The sequence below is a fragment of the Borostomias antarcticus genome (genome assembly GCF_949987555.1).
Source record: "Borostomias antarcticus genome assembly, chromosome: 8".
NCBI classification, from domain to species: Eukaryota; Metazoa; Chordata; class Actinopteri; order Stomiiformes; family Stomiidae; genus Borostomias; species Borostomias antarcticus.
In genome coordinates this window covers 12,929,934-12,946,460 of record NC_140241.1, presented here as the reverse complement: position 1 = coordinate 12,946,460, position 16,527 = coordinate 12,929,934, and the positions used below count along the sequence as shown (strand labels likewise).

At 45.0% G+C, this 16,527-nt stretch overlaps 1 protein-coding gene across 1 annotated transcript; it reads left to right on the top strand.

Moving 5' to 3' along the window:
• Positions 1–10,693: 10,693 nt before the first annotated feature.
• dnase2 (deoxyribonuclease II, lysosomal) lies at positions 10,694–15,152 on the top strand (the record flags this gene model as incomplete). The annotated part of the gene is made up of 6 exons (XM_084442473.1): positions 10,694–10,791; positions 11,099–11,270; positions 11,806–11,908; positions 12,489–12,653; positions 13,750–13,968; positions 14,776–15,152. The coding sequence occupies 6 exons, from the start codon at positions 10,694–10,696 to the stop codon at positions 15,150–15,152; spliced, it is 1,134 nt and encodes a 377-aa protein (XP_084298599.1).
• Between the last annotated feature and the right edge of the window lie 1,375 nt (positions 15,153–16,527).

The window sequence follows — 16,527 nt, the reverse complement described above, 5'->3', positions numbered from 1 at the left end:
AACAGAACTCCGGGTGATGATGAAAAAGAGCAGCCGGGTGGCATCAGACGAGAGGAAACCGAGGACAAGACAGAGATGGATGGAACAGAAACAGCAGGGGGGAAGACAGGAAGAGAGGACAGAAGCCAGGATGGAGAAGAAATGACAATGAAAAACCAAGAAGGAGAGGCGGACTTGAAGGTGCACTTCGCCACAGAAACACAGGTCCTACAAGCAGACGCAAATGGACTTGTCTCTTCCGACCAGCCAGAGAAGCAGACGCTGAGCCTGGTAGATGCTGAAAAACAGGTTGGAAACCTACTGTATTTATTTGTGCTCAACCTCTCAAAATGTCTTCTGCCCGTATGTCACAATACTCCATTTGTTGCCAGTCTTGTGGTGAACCAAGTGCAGTGCTATCTCTAAACGTAGTACTATCTCTATACATAGTACTATCTCTAAACGAAATACTATCTCTAAACATAGTACTATCTCTAGATGAAACACTATCTCTAAACGTACGACCTCTAAATGTAGTACTATCTCTAAACATTGTATTATCTCTAAACATTGTACTATCTCTAAACATTGTACTATCTCTAAACAGTACTATCTTTAAACATAGTACTATCTCTAAACGAAATACTATCTCTAAACATAGTACTATCTCTAAATGAAACACTATCTCTAAACGTTGTACTACCTCTAAATGTAGTAGTATCTCTAAATGTAGTACTACTGTATCTCTTAACATTGTACTATCTCTAAACGTAGTACTATCTCTAAACGTAGTACTATCTCTAAACATAGTGCTATCTCTAAACGTAGTACTATCTCTAAACGTAGTACTATCTCTAAACGTTGTACTACTCTAAATGTAGTACTATCTCTAAATGTTGTACTACTCTAAACGTAGTGCTACAGTATCTCTAAATGTTGTTTTACTCTAAACGTAGTACTCTCTAAACGTAGTACTATCTCTAAACGTTGTATTACTCTAAACGTAGTACTATATCTAAACGTAGTACTATCTCTAAACATAGTACTATCTCTTAACGTTGTACTACTCTAAACATGGTACTATCTCTAAACGTAGTATTATCTCTAAACATAGTACTATCTCTAAACGTTGTACTACTCTAAACATAGTACTATCTCTAAACGTAGTATTATCTCTAAACATAGTACTATCTCTAAACGTAGTACTATCTCTAAACGTAGTACTATCTCTAAACATTGTACTGTCTTTAAACAGTACTATCTCTAAACATAGTACTATCTCTAAACGTAGTACTATCTCTAAACGTTGGTGGTGGAAAACTGAGCAAGGCGGTGTTTGACCTTCAGAACCCCCACAGAAGACATTCTTGTAGTGGAGGAGTGTGGTAAATGGTAAATGGAGTAGGGGGAATTATTTTGTAACAAAGTGTGGGTGTACCAAAGAATAAACATACTTCTACTATGCCACTGCCATGAGCCAACTGGCATTGATACCATTCTGTGGCTTCGGCCTCTTCCACTCCCTCTGCCACCCCTGTCTTTCTCAGGCTCGGAGATTAACCCCCGATTTCCCGGACGCGCTGTACGAGCTGCTGTGCACTCTGCAGGAAGGCAGGCGTCTGAATGACCAGCGCTGCTCGTTCAGGAGGGAGAGGGAGGGCCGGAGGAGGTGCCACTCCGAACCCAGCGCCACCATGCCAGCCAACAGAGGTGAGAGGATGTGAGACGGGCCAGGCTGTGTGTGTTCATGACGACTGTCTTCAGATGAGACGGTGTGAGCAAACGGGTGCAAACAAACTGTGAGACGGCAATCAGTAAGACTCCTTTGATCAGAAACGCTGACTCGTTTCAACACACGACCGACACCCTGGGCTTGAGATGATGGCTATTGTTGAGGGTTGTGAGCAAGACGCACAATTGGATCTTTCTCCGGGTATGTCGATATGTGAAATAGCGTTTTACTGAAATGTAGCTTTCTCATCTCTCACTCTCTCTCTCTCTTCCCAACAGTTACTTTCTCCTCCATGACCTCGCTGCAGAGAGAGGAGTTCTTTGAGATGGTGGCTGTGTCCCAGGCTCGTCGTCTGAACGACCAGCGGGCAGAGCTCCTGAGGGAAGCTCCTCCGAAGACCAAGGCCAACCGTCTCCGGAGCAGTTTCAGACTCAGCCTGGTGAAGAAGCCCGCCGCTCCGCTACCCGTGCCCAAGGAAGACCTGTATAATATGATTCTCACTTCACAAGTAAGTACGTCCAACAGTGATAACTTACAGTGCGGCATTGTGTGCCTCTGTCTCCAGTTGCAACATGCTGTCATGTATTGTTCCTGAAGGCCCAAGGCAGGATGGCGTCATGTTGTACTGTGTTACCTGGTGATGTAATGTGATGCAGGTGTCACGTGTGAATAATGCCCCCCCCCCCTTCCCCCCAGGCACAGGGCAGGCTGGAGGAGCAGAGGAGCGTGGCCCCGGGCCCCATGGACGATGAGGACTTCTTCTCCTTACTGCTGAGGGTCCAGGGGGGACGCATGGAGGAGCAGAGGACGGAGCTCCCCACGGTGGTCCAGACCTGAGAGACCTGCCGGCGTGTCCACACCTGTCCATCCAGGCTGGGGAGAACGGAGACAGGTCTGCTGGCTTCTGAGACTCCCTGATCTATCTGCCCTGACCTGTTGGTTGACAGTATTGCATGGCAGAACTATGCAGTAGACTAGTCATCATTCAGGTCTTAACAGAATGTGTTTAATATTTCTGAATTTGTCATGCAGTTTTTATCATTCGCTTGCTTCTTAGAACTTTATTTTCAAGGGCTTTATTGTCCCAAGTTTGTAAATGTGTCTTTGGTCTCATCAATGGGTACAATAGGAGAACATAAACGCAGTTACCTTCAGGACGGCTGGTCATTTCCTACTCATCTCTGCAGTCTTTGGTCTTTTCTATGTGCTTCAGAACTGGTGATATTGTGTGGTTGTGTGTGTACTTCAGAAAAGTGTGATGTTGTAAATGCTTTTGGGACTGTGGGAAACATGTTTGAAAGGTACGGTATGTACATGCTTGTGATATGAATGTTGGGCAACATGTCCAAATTGATGATGGTGATAATGATGATGATGATGAAGATAATGATGGTGATGATGATGAAGATGATGATGATAGTGATGATGATGATGGTGATATTTAGGATGGTGGTGATGATGATGAAGATGATGATGGTGATGATAGTGATGATGATGATGATGATGGTCATAGGATGGTGGTGATGATGATGGTGGTGATGATGGTGATGATGAAGATGATACTCAGGAGAATAAACGATGTCTGATGTTGAAGATCAGAATGTCTGTCTCTGCAGTTTCTGTTTCATTTTTGTTGTAGAATATTCAAATTAATTAATCAGAATAACACTTCATGATGATGATAGCTGTATCATGCCCTTTCAGCCTGGTACAGTATATATGATATGTAGGATAATATATATGTATGATATATGTATGAAATCATTAGAAAACTGGAAATGTATGTGACAAATCGACCAAAGAGCATTTTAATTCCAGGCCAAAGCAAGATATAATCCATATTGCTGGGTTGTGTGAGTGTGAAGTTTTTTACCCACTGGATCCGCACTGTTCCTGACCCGTGTGCATCAAATGTCACGTGGCCTTAAAGGAGAACAGTTCAATTCCACTGTGTATTAATCATTCGGTGTATTCAATATTTATTGTTTAATTTCTGCTCAGAAGGATATTTTAATCTTTGTGACTGTTTGGAACATTAAGAAATGATATATGCTGTTTATGCAGTATGAGTGATAAAGAAACATAAAATACTACCTCAGTCAGATGTACCCTATATTCACAGACACTCAAAGACACTTGACACAACAGGAGTTTAGGGCTCAGTAATCTCTATGCCAATGTCTGGAGTGATGTAGTTCAAGTCCCCCAGTTCGGCCCCATGGCCTCCAGTAAGTCCACAGAACTGTTGAGGGCCAAGCCAGCGTCTAGACCGCATCAAAGTCCAGAAGGGACATCCTTTTGACTACCACTCCAACAGGGGTGTCAAGGTTTTGAGGAAGTCAGTGGGGTGGGGTGATGAGGAAGGCAACTTTTTTTGGTTCCTCAAAGTCCCTCAAAAGTGTGCTCTATGTGGGTGTTCTGTGTTCCTCATTAAAAATGTATGAGTGAAATGTATGCTACGATGAGTGAGTAGCTATACCTTTGGAGGTAAGATTATTTCAAAGGGGTTCAGGGTTTTATTATTAAACTTAATTTCCAGTAACCAGCAGGCAAGAGGCAGGTCTTCTCTTTTTGCAAAGACAGTCTGGAAGAAGGTTTCCAGCTGGTTCCGGCCAGATGAATATGAGCTCTCTTCACTCAGAAACCGGGCCTGGTCTCCACCAAACACACCCAAGACAACCCATGGGTCCAGTAACTTAACAATGCAAATGTAATGTAGGACCTTGAGGTCCTCTGCTTTGCTATAATAATAATAATAATAATAATAATAATTATTATTATTATTATTACTACTATTATTATCATACATAATAATACTAATAACAATACTAATAATAATAATAATAACAATAATAATAATACTTATTATTATTATCAATATTACATTATTATTATTATTATTATTATTATAGCAAAAATAATAATAGTTATTATTATTACTGGACCTCAAGGGTTTTTTTTTTTTTGCAACACTGTGAGACACATAAACACATGTGAGCGGCCACACACACACACACACACACACACAGCGGTCGCTGGTGGAATCTGTCCTTTGCATTTTCCCATCCAATCCTTCAGGCTGTCCTTGGGAGGAATCCCCAGCAGCAATCACAGGGAGAACGCAGTGCTAAGTACTGCGCCACCATGCCGCTCGTGAGCAATTTGCGGTTCAGTGTCTTTCTCAAGCACACTTCAGCACACTGCCGGCGGCTGGGATCAAACCGGGAACCTTCTGATCCCCCGCCTGTTGATCTCTGGGCTGGGGATCGGAAGGTCGCGAGTTCGATCCCCGCTCTGAAGGATCGCGGTAACCCAGGTTATGATAGCAGAGGGATGCGAATATGAGGAAGGACTGAGGAAACACTTTTCATGCGTTTCCATCCCCTGAAGGAGAGCATCTCCTGACCCATGGTAGGAACATTATCCACATCTGTCTTTTTCTCTAGAAATATCAAGTTTTTCATTTTGGTAAGACAAACTCACAGGAACTTGGTAGGCTACAAAATAAAATAAAATATAGCCATGCAATTAAGGACATGCGTTTGTGAAAGGACAATACAGTAGGCAGGGACAGAGAAACAGGTCAACAAACCAACCACACATCCACAGTATTCAGGCTCCATTTTAAGGGCCCGTCCCCACTGGTCAAATTGTCAACTGTCAATTTCCGCGTCCAATTCAAAACCAATGGAGAGCTTTTGCGTCGAATGATCTTCCGGTCGCGGGGAAAACGCACTGGCGGCGCGTCGCGGAGTCGCGAGCTAATTAGCATAAAATAGACATCATCCTATTTTATGCTAATTTACGCGAGCAGTGTCCAATCAGGAGAGGGTATTACACGTTCGTGTGGATTTTTTCTCTCTCAGCTGTATTGCATGTCCCTGCATTAGCATTGTTAAGTATCTGCCATCATATCACGATTCTGTCAAATATATCATTTCGAAAAAATATTTCTTTATCCAGGCATCTTAGTTTTAGCGGAGCAGGTTATATTTGCTCTTATGTGGTATTCATTTTGTTCACAAGTTCGCGATCGTACAGCCAGGCTACAGAGCTCCAGGAACCCCTATGCCAAGCCGAGCTGCATCACATTCTGGCAGGGTTCCCACGGTACCTGGAAACCATGGAAAACATGGAATTTATTTTTTCATTTTCCAGGTTTGGAAAAGTCATGGAAACTGAGCAAAAGTGAACACTTACATGGAAATTGAAACAGTTGTCCTGGAAATTTTCATTGGATGATGTGTAAAATAGTAATAAAATGAAACTATTGAGCACAGAATTAAGATAAGTTTATAAAAACCCTTTACATGTGAACAGCTTTTACTGTAGAGTTAAAGTATAGTTTCGGATTGGTGGACTTCGGGAATAATAACCGAGAAACGTTACTCGCAATCTCAATAGAAGGGTCAGATACATGCATTTCCCAGCCAACACGGGAGCCTTGACATCCACATCTTATGCATGTTTATCCTCAAATGTAAGTAGCTGTGTTTTAACTGTGTGGTAAACCTGGGTTTATCAATGTTAGTTAGTAAGCAGTGCAATCTTGCTAACTAGCTAGCGAGCTAGGTAATTTTTACCTTGCTTTTAAAATACTAGAACTATGTTTGATCCCCATATGTATTTCACTCATTGACTTTTCCTAAAACCGTGTTATTCACCACATTTAGGGGTGTTTGTTTTGAATTTGTATTCATTAATGATGGTTAGCAAGCACATGCAGTGCAATCTTGCTAGCCAACATTCAGCTTGCTAACTAACTATCTAGTGTTGGCTAGCTTGCATTGCTAGCTAACTACCAATACATTTTCACATTAGGCTGTGACATTACTTCTATACTAGTTGACATGACCAGTCTAGTCTTGATCAATTTTGTAACATTCATTCTTATATCTACTTGATATAAGAAAGAAAGAAAAATTATACTACTAAATAGGAACATTTGGGGAAAAATGATACCACTAAATAGGAACATTTGGGGTGAGACATTTTTTTAAATCATTGATCATGACCAGACTTATTCTATACATCTATACTGTTAAGCTAAGCTTACTAGTGAGGTTGCTGTACTGAGGAACCACAGGGGAACCAGCCTTATGTTTTCCCTTTTAGGTTCATTAGTTTGATTTACAAAAGCTTTTACAGAGTAAGAGTAGGCATACTACCCCTTCTACGTAAGACTCATAATCTCAAATGTGTGATGCATTACAGGAGTGAGTGACAATGAAAGTGAAAAGCTTGTTGCATTATTTCATGCATTGATATTATTAATAAGACAATCTCTAAGCATTTACAATGTAGACTTGACTGGCACATCTTTTAAATCAGGTAAGTAGTCAGGTGTGTGTGTGAGGAGAGGGGGGCGCGGATGGGGGCGGAAAGCTTCAGGGGCCTATAGATCATCACTTAATATGGTACCTGGAAAATCAAGAGGTAGCATGGAAAATTTTTTCAAGGCAAGCGTGGGAACCCTGTCTGGGCCGGCCACAATTTGATGCAGTATAAAGAAATAATTTTTCGAACCGATATATTTGACAGAATCAGTATTCTATGCAAGATTATAACGCTGGTTAGCTTGAACTCCTCCCCTTCACGCACACCCAAGGGATGAAAACGCTGAGGGCACGCGTACACGCGTTAATTCACGCTGACCAGTGGAGACGGGGGCTAACTGCTCCTGCTAATGTGAAACTCAACCCCCGCACAGAGCACGAGGCTGGGGACAGTGGTGAGTGACAACAAGGCTTCTGTGAAGCGACGGACGCGTGTCAAAGGTCTGTCCTGGTCATGGATGTATTAATAGAACTGGATACAGCCACTCCATTCACTGACCGCTATCAACAATGAAGCCCTATTGAACCGCGCCAGCTTGGCAAATTTGTAGTATTTTGACCATTTCCGGTGACTTTTGTAGGGGAGAACCGGGTCAAAAGTCGCGCGGGACCAAAGTCGCGTTGCCATTTTCTCCAGAATGACTGGACCTGCAATCACGTGGTTAAACATGCCTGCGCATATTACCGTGTACGAGCTCCCTTCAAATTTTGGGCGCGATCGCAGCATATTTGACGGAGAGAACGACGGAAAACCACTTTTGCCCCATATAAGTAAAATAATGGTCTCATAAGCATTTTTCGATTGTAAAATTGTGTTCACTTGTATTAGTTTGCAAACATATGCACTTTTCTTAGCACATCTGCTGGCTACATGATAGCATAGGTTTCAAGTTTCGTGCGATCAAGTCGTGCCTGCAAGCCAGGGAGAAATGACAGGAGACCGTGGCGGGGCAGAAGTCGCGTCCCGTAGAGGGACAGAAGTCGCGTTGTGATGGCTTAGAACCAGAGGGGTGCGCGAGTGACATTTGGGCAGAATGAACAGGTCAAATGTAAGCTCTCTTAATGATCTTTCTAATGCTATTGACCAACTTTGTATGCAGATTATCACTTACCTATAGCCTAAATACTGTGGAGAAGCAGACGCAACTTGATGTGATAAATTGACATTTCACTTCGAGCGAACGCACTGGCAACTGACTGGTAAGGGTCTCCGCGCGCACCTGGATAAGTGAGGTCAACTAGGGGTGGTCTTTCCTGAAAGGATGATAGCTGCTAGGCTGTTAAATTCCTGGAAGAAAGACAGCTCATAGGCTGTTATATTCAAGTGGAAACGAGACAAGGAAATGACTAGTGCAGACTAACCATTCGTCTAATAAATTAATTTCCTGCCGATAGGCTATCCTATCGCCAACCATTGCTGTTAACCCCGCATTATTTCTATGGATTTTGAACCTATAACATTGATTACTTTGATACAAACATGATATTATGTCTAATAATACATTCGTTGAAAGTAAAGAGAATTACATGCCCAAAAAACAGAGATAGGACACATTTTACAGCCGTGCGACGTTTGCCCCTCTCCAATGAGACTTCTGTCCCGCTCGGCAGGGACAAATGTCGCATTGCACTCGGTCCGTTCTCGCCCTATTTATGTTAAGCTCTTATATCCTAGCACGAAAATTACAGTTGATAATAGTGAAGGACATGTGCAAGTTGTGTGTCATAACATGTGGAATCTCTATCTCTATTAATTTCGGAGTAAATGGAATCAAACCAAAAAGTGCGACTTCCGACCCGGTTCTCCCCTACTTCCGCAGTTGTGCTTTTCTGGCTTTCCGGTGACTTTTGTACTTGCGCAGTTGTGCTTTTCTGGCCTACGCGCGTCCACGTCCACGGTCAACGTTGGCGTTGACCGCTTCTAGCTATCGAATGGCCGACTGGTGTAAGATGGATAGCCTAACGTTAGAGAGATAAATGTAGTCTATGGTTATGTTAATAAAGCTAACAATGATGTTGTCACATGCATGCAGCACTGCCGATCTGAACGATTGATTCATTATTACCATGGATCGGTATTGGGATTGATCAAGGGCGAGTGTGAAATAGCAGCCACGAACTCAGCGGGTTATCCGAGATGCGGTAGCAGCGGCCAAAGCTCCTGCTGGCGGGGAGTGAAGCTGTTCAACTCGCCTGTCACTGGCTCCCTGGAGGAATTTAGCCTGGCGCAATAACGTTATCGCGAACGGAATGAATACCATCTACTAGCAAACAAAACATCTTCAGCTATAATTAACCTGTTAAAACTAAGATGCCTGGATGAAAAAATAATTTCTCCAATGGATATATTTTACAAAAACAGGTTAATATGCAAGCCGGTTTTCATTGCTAATTCAAAGCGGGGAGAGCCGGGAACGTGCGTGGACGCGCGTAGGCCAGAAAAGCACAACTGCGCAAGTACAAAAGTCACCGGAAATAGCAAAATGACTACAAGTCTAGCCAAGATGGCGCGGTTCAATAGGCCTTCACTTTAGATTTCGAATCCTGGGGGCTTGGGGGGTCCCGGTCCCTGCACATCTCCCAGCATGCTCTGCACTCCGAGTGGATGAAAGGAGGTTGGTAGAACTGAGGGATTTTAAGCAGGAGAAGTAGCTACAGAATATAGAGAACAGAACACTGAAGTGGATATCACTTCACATCATAACCACTTGGTTAGGAGCATCTGTTAGGGTCTCTGATGGGTAACCGTCCAATTTCCACAGTACTTTAATTAGTGTGGGTAAGACTTGCCAAGGCAGCACGTATAATGAAGTTGGAGTGATACAGAGAAAATTGGCATGTTTCGCTCGCGCAGAGATGACACGCATAATCGTGAAGCGGTACAAATTTGAGTTGACCAATTTTTATTTAGGCTATGTGTGTTAACTGTGTCTTTATTATCTTAGATTGATTCTGCAATGCAGGGTTTCTTCTCTCAAATTATTTACACCCACTTTAAGCGACGGAATCTGAATGAAAGGTCTAATCTGAATGAATTTCTAGTCTGAAATTTCTCGTCTAGTCTGAATGAAAGTTCAGTCTCTAGTTGAGCGAATCGCTTAGAGACTGAAGCTGCATCGTCGGTTCGAGGTCTCTACCCCCGTTCGCTACAGAATATCTATTTAACATTAGACGTACCACATTCACCATTGTTCTCTAAATTCTTAGTAGTGCTGCATTTAGTATCTTTACATATGTGGACATCACACTAAAATGCTACAGATAGCCGAAATGAAATCTGTAAACATTGTTGATGCTGTATCTGAACGCGAGCGTCTCTGTGATCGTGGCCCCGCCCAAACGAGCACGACGTCACCAAAATAAGGAAGTAGGAGAAAAACTTTCACATTCAGAACATAATTCAGAAGAGCACCGACCACCACCCAGGGTCACACAGAACAGCAACTATATCAAGGTATGTGTTTTTTTAGTTTTTTTTTTAAGACTAAGTTCTGAAAGTGATCGAAATGTGCAGTACCACAGTGGTTTTAGGACCATCCGCGCGTCGCTCCCTCCACTCAATGTATATATAATCTGTCAATTATCCTGATGAAGGCTCACTGGTCAGTTGTTTAATTCACTCAACAGTTTCTTTTCATTTCTTCAGATGTTTTCGCTCGTTGCTCTGCTGATCCTGTACCTGCCATTAGAGGGAGACACCTCGAATATCTCCTGCTACAATGACCAGGGAGAAGCTGTTGACTGGTGTGGAGAGCTTTGGCAACAGATCTGTTAAAGAGTTTTTATTTGGCATTTTGTCTTTTCAAGTCTAACGGCTAGATTGTATAATTTAGAGAATTTATGCCACAGGGAATCCCAAAAATGATGATGTCTGAACTGATGTGGGATCTCTCTCTCTGTCCTTTTCTGTCTCTCCCTCCCCTCATTCTCTCTCTCTTGCCCTCTCTCTCTCTCTGCCTCCCTCTCTCTCCCTCCACCCCTCTCTCTCTCCCTCTCTCTCTCTCTCTCCCTCGCTCTCCCTCCACCCCTCTCTCTCTCCCTCCATCTCCAGGTTTTATCTCTACAAGCTGCCCCATGAGCACGGTACTAAAACTCATGCAGATGGACAGAAGTATCTCCTGATGGAGCGAGGGAGTGAGGGCTGGACTGAGGGTAAAGTCCAGGTGAACGACAGCTCCGGAGCGCTGGGCAGAACCGTGGGCCAGCTGTACCAGCAAGGACAGGTCTGACCATCACCACATCCAGCCTGTTACTATTCACAATCTGCTCCTTCAGCAGACACTTTTATCCAAAGCTGTGCAGTGTTTTTTTAGGTAGTGTTGGCGTTAAGTGCCTTGCTCAAGGGCACAACGGTAGACAGTATCAAGGGGCATGGCACTGCACCTACAGGTACCATATAAACATAACTGGTTAGTAAAGGCATGTATTTCAGTGTAATTCAAGCACTTGTTAAAACGTCTAATTATATATTGTGTGAAACTGACCGTAAGCAAAGCCACTTGTATCTATTCAGCTCAGTTTTTCCCCAAATCCCACCTCCCGGGGATTATAGAAGTTTAGGTTTATAGAGTGACAACTTAGAAAGATAAACCAGAAATGTGGAACCAGAGATATTTTATTGTCCCACACTATACAGCATATCAACAACGATATGCATTTTGCCATGACAAGCATTTTCAAAAGAGACCTTTTGTTTCAGATTTTCAAATATAAATCGGCTCTGATGCATCTGTGTGTGTGTGTGTGTGTTAATTTCAGAGCAGTGAGTTTGCGTACATCTTGTACAACGACCAGCGTCCCCCCAAGGTGGAGGGTGACAGGGCGTCTCCTGATGCTGGGAGCCGAGGAGGACATACTAAAGGTGAGAGGGACAAGCTGTCTTCCAGGGTAACGCCTTCCAGGGGAACATTCTTCCAGGGGAACATTCTTCCAGGGGAACGTTCTTCCAGGGGAACGTTCTTCCAGGGGAACATTCTTCCAGGGTAACATTCTTCCAGGGGAACATTCTTCCAGGGTAACATTCTTCCAGGGTAACGCCTTCCAGGGGAACGTTCTTCCAGAGTCACGCTCAGTAGAGCTGTGTGAATGGAATCACGTACCAGCTACATACATATGGATCTAGAGTTCACAGAATGTGAATTTTAATCAAATCAATAATCTGTTTATCAAGTGTCAATTATTTACTGTATAGCTGCAAAGCAGTACCTTTAGTAACAAGACTGTAGTTGCATAGGAACTGCTTTGTAACAACACGGTCAAAGTTGATATGATTGAAATTCACATTCCGTTTCTCCTAGACGCAGAGCGAGAACAGCGCTGTGTTCTCTTTCCCCACGGCGGAATGTCCCACTTCCTCAGGGGCCTCGTGTTTGATGATGCTCGTGTTTATTTAGGGAACTGAAATGACCTTCAGTTTGGTTGACAGTGTGAATGTCCCCCAGGTGTGGTGCTGCTGGACGAGAAGCAGGGCTTCTGGCTGGTCCACAGCACGCCTCACTTCCCCCCGGAACAGGAAGTAGGTCACTACTCCTACCCAGACACCGGTGTGATCAATGGACAGAACTTCATCTGCGTCACCTATCCGCTGGAACGCTTCCAAACTATCGGTAAGAAGACGGATGTCCTCTGTTGTCTGAAAAAGCTCTCGCTCAGCAAAGTGTTGAACGAGTAGGAACGGGTTTCTCAGGAGGGAAGTGTGTGATGTGGGAGTTTTAATGAGTGCTTATTACGACTCAGAAATGCACTCTCAGGCTCGTGTTACACAAGACTTGACGCTATAGGTCCTGAACAAATTCTTATTTCCGTTCCTTGTTACATAACAGTTAATAATCACACACTAATGTTGACACAACAACCATGAATACAACGGGATTGGCATAAACATGACTTCATTATTAGCATATTCCAGGGAAGTGCCTCTACAACCTCTCTGGCAAAGCCAGCAGCTGGCGGCGTTACCATAGAGACGGCCAGGGTAATCCTCCTCAATGGCAGCGTAACCATAGAGACGGTGCTCTCCAGCTGTGGCGGGCGTCTGCTCCATCAGTTTCATGATTCCCTCCTGGAGCGTTGAGACGAGGGTCATTAGATTTGGGGTCACCCTCTATCTGGGGGTGTCTTAGACAGAGGTCTTCACTGTTACTCTGTCTCCAGGCTGTAACACACTGCACTGAGCTCAGGATAATGGGATCTGAACCTTAGGGGCTCTTGTTTTTATCAAGGTCTAGCCAGGTTATCACAGCTGTGTGGTTTGGTGTGTACGTTCGTAGTCAGGCAGTCTAGCCAGGCTTATGGTGAGTATAGCATTTGGATGTCTGTTCTGTCAAAGATTACCCATGAAGACAAGACAGCCACCTTATTAGAGACAGACACCGTCCACATTAGAGACACACACCTTATTAGAGACAGCCACCTTATTAGAGACAGCCACCATCCACATTAGAGACACACACCTTATTAGAGACAGCCACCATCCACATTAGAGACAGACACCTTATTAGAGACAGCCACCGTCCACATTAGAGAGTATGCAGCTGGGATGTTTGCCTTGGGTCAAATGAGGCAAATAACTGAGGCAAACAAGGCTGCAAATATTAGACAGCATAAATACCAATATATTGACTGGCAAATTGAAAATAATAGATTAAGTGTGTGGCCGTGGCTGGACCGTCCAGTTGAGTCCTGGTCTGTGTTCTGTGGCAGGGGAGCAGCTGCAGATCAACCAGCCTAACGTGTATGACTGCCATGTCCCCGCCCCCCTGGCCGCCATGGCGCCCGCCCTGGCCGCCATCTGTAAGAAGAACCAAGCGGCAATTAGTGTCTTCCCTCACACCAAGCCTGCAGCCAATCGCAGCGTGTCTCTCACCTCGTTGGGCGGAACGAACTTCATCAGCTTCGCCAAAGGAGCGTCGTTCGCCAACGGTGTGGTTTGTTATCTGGCATTAACATTAACGAGGCGTCACTTTATATGTTTACCTCTCCACCGGTCCTCCTCCCATCCACCTGTCTTCCTACCATCCACCTGTCTGTCTTCCTCCCATCCACCTGTCTGTCCTCCCATCCACCTGTCTGTCCTCCTCCCATCCACCTGTCTGTCTTCCTCCCATCCACCTGTCTGTCTTCCTCCCATCCACCTGTCTGTCTTCCTCCCATCCACCTGTCTGTCCTCCCATCCACCTGTCTGTCCTCCTCCCATCCACCTGTATGTCTTCCTCCCATCCACCTGTCTGTCTTCCTCCCATCCACCTGTCTGTCTTCCTCCCATCCACCTGTCTGTCCTCCCATCCACCTGTCTGTCCTCCTCCCATCCACCTGTCTGTCTTCCTCCCATCCACCTGTCTGTCTTCCTCCCATCCACCTGTCTGTCTTCCTCCCATCCACCTGTCTGTCCTCCTCCCATCCACCTGTCTGTCCTCCCATCCACCTGTCTGTCCTCCTCCCATCCACCTGTCTGTCCTCCTCCCATCCACCTGTCTGTCTTCCTCCCATCCACCTGTCTGTCTTCCTCCCATCCACCTGTCTGTCCTCCCATCCACCTGTCTGTCCTCCTCCCATCCACCTGTCTGTCCTCCCATCCACCTGTCTGTCTTCCTCCCATCCACCTGTCTGTCCTCCTCCCATCCACCTGTCTGTCCTCCTCCCATCCACCTGTCTGTCCTCCTCCCATCCACCTGTCTGTCTTCCTGTCAACGTCACCTTTGACCTCTCTCACACCTCTCTCTCCCCCAGACCTGTATCACTCCTGGGTGGCCCCCACCCTGCGGTCCGACCTCCTGGTCCAGTTCTGGGTGCGCTCCACGGGCGTCCTCCCTTCAGACTGCTCCCTGGGCTGGAAGGTGCTGGACGTCACCCTGCTGTCCCCGGGCCAGGCCTTCACCTACAGGACCAGCCAGGACCACTCCAAGTGGGCGGTCAGCACGGCGGGGGCCTGGGTGTGCGTGGGCGACATCAACCGCAACCAGGCGGAGGAGCGTCGAGGGGGCGGGACCGTGTGCCTGCAGGACGCGGCAGTGTGGAAGGCGTACCGGGGGGCTGCGCTGCAGTGCCAGATGTGCGGGGGGGAGACGGGCCCGTGTCCGGCCTCCCTGGACCAGCTAGAGCACTAGCAGGAGGTCACACCCGGCTGGACGCGGGAGGGGGTCCATGCTTGTTCTGAGGACTGAAACTGTGTGTGTGTGTGTGTGTGTGTGTGTGTGTGTGTGTGTGTGCGTGTGTGAGAGAGAGAGAGAGACTAGCAATTTTTTTTTTTAACCTATTGAAATGAAACTAAAATATTCCTTCTGATCATGACTAACGGTCTTTAGTAAACAGAGCCCTTGCTGTGGCTGCAGCTGGTTTAGCGCTGGGAGTCTTCCTGAGAAAGAGAGATGGTCTTTCATTGTGTGATGGGAACCTGGAATAGCTTACTGCATAATCTGCCATTACCCCACAAGCACTGATCATGTTCACATGAGATGCAATTTCGCTTTATGTCAATTGATATGCATGGCTGCTCAGAAAACGCACTGTCTAGTTTTATGTATTGGTATAGAATCTCAGGAACATTAAATGTGGTATCAACCTTTGTAACACAACAAATTGCTTATTAATGTGTAGCTGAATGCATTCAATACTTCTGTCACATATTGTCTGAAACTGTTGAAAGATTTCTTTTTTTGCTTCAGAACTGTCTCTCTGGTCTAAATGAAGAGGACCGTTTTTGTGTCAGGAAATCATTTGCATAATGTGTTCTCCTGCCAGTTCCTCATTAAAAAAAAACAATCATATCCGACTGTACATTTGCACACCACATTTTTAGAGCAGTTTTAAAGCAATCAAAACAAAATGACCTTGTATAAAAAGTAAATTTATTACACAAAAATAGGACGCTTATGTAGTGCATAAACATGATGGGGTAGACAGCACTTCAACTGGCTGCGTTCACCACACACACACGCAATCAATCTCACTGTACATGACAGGGGGTGGGCCCCCTCAGAGAAAGGCACAGTAGCGCTTCATTACCCAGAATCCTCTGCCATCCTGACTCCAGCATTCGAGTGCCTCAGTCTCTGCTGAGACCTCACCAGAACTCCATCTCCCAGAATCCTCTGCCACCACAGGAGTACCTTGGTCTGCTGAGACTTCACCAGCACTGCAGAAACCGAGTCAGGAGACGCAGACGCCCGTCTCATAACGTTGACTGACAGTCGTGACTTTTCCTATTTAGAAACTATGTACTACATCAACATTAGCTTATTGAAATGTTGTTTGACATGGAAAAAGTGGTACAATTTCCTGGCCAATAGGCACACACTAGTTTTCAGTTGATTTAGTGTCTTTAATGCATGGTTTAGCTGGATTGGGGTAAGGCAGTTACCAGTGTGCCGCAAAGTAATTGTGCCATATCCAGTATGTATAGTACACTACATTCTATAAAGCCATAACATGCCAGGTTTTCAGAGTGCTTTCTGTATCTATAAGATATCGCCATAACAATGA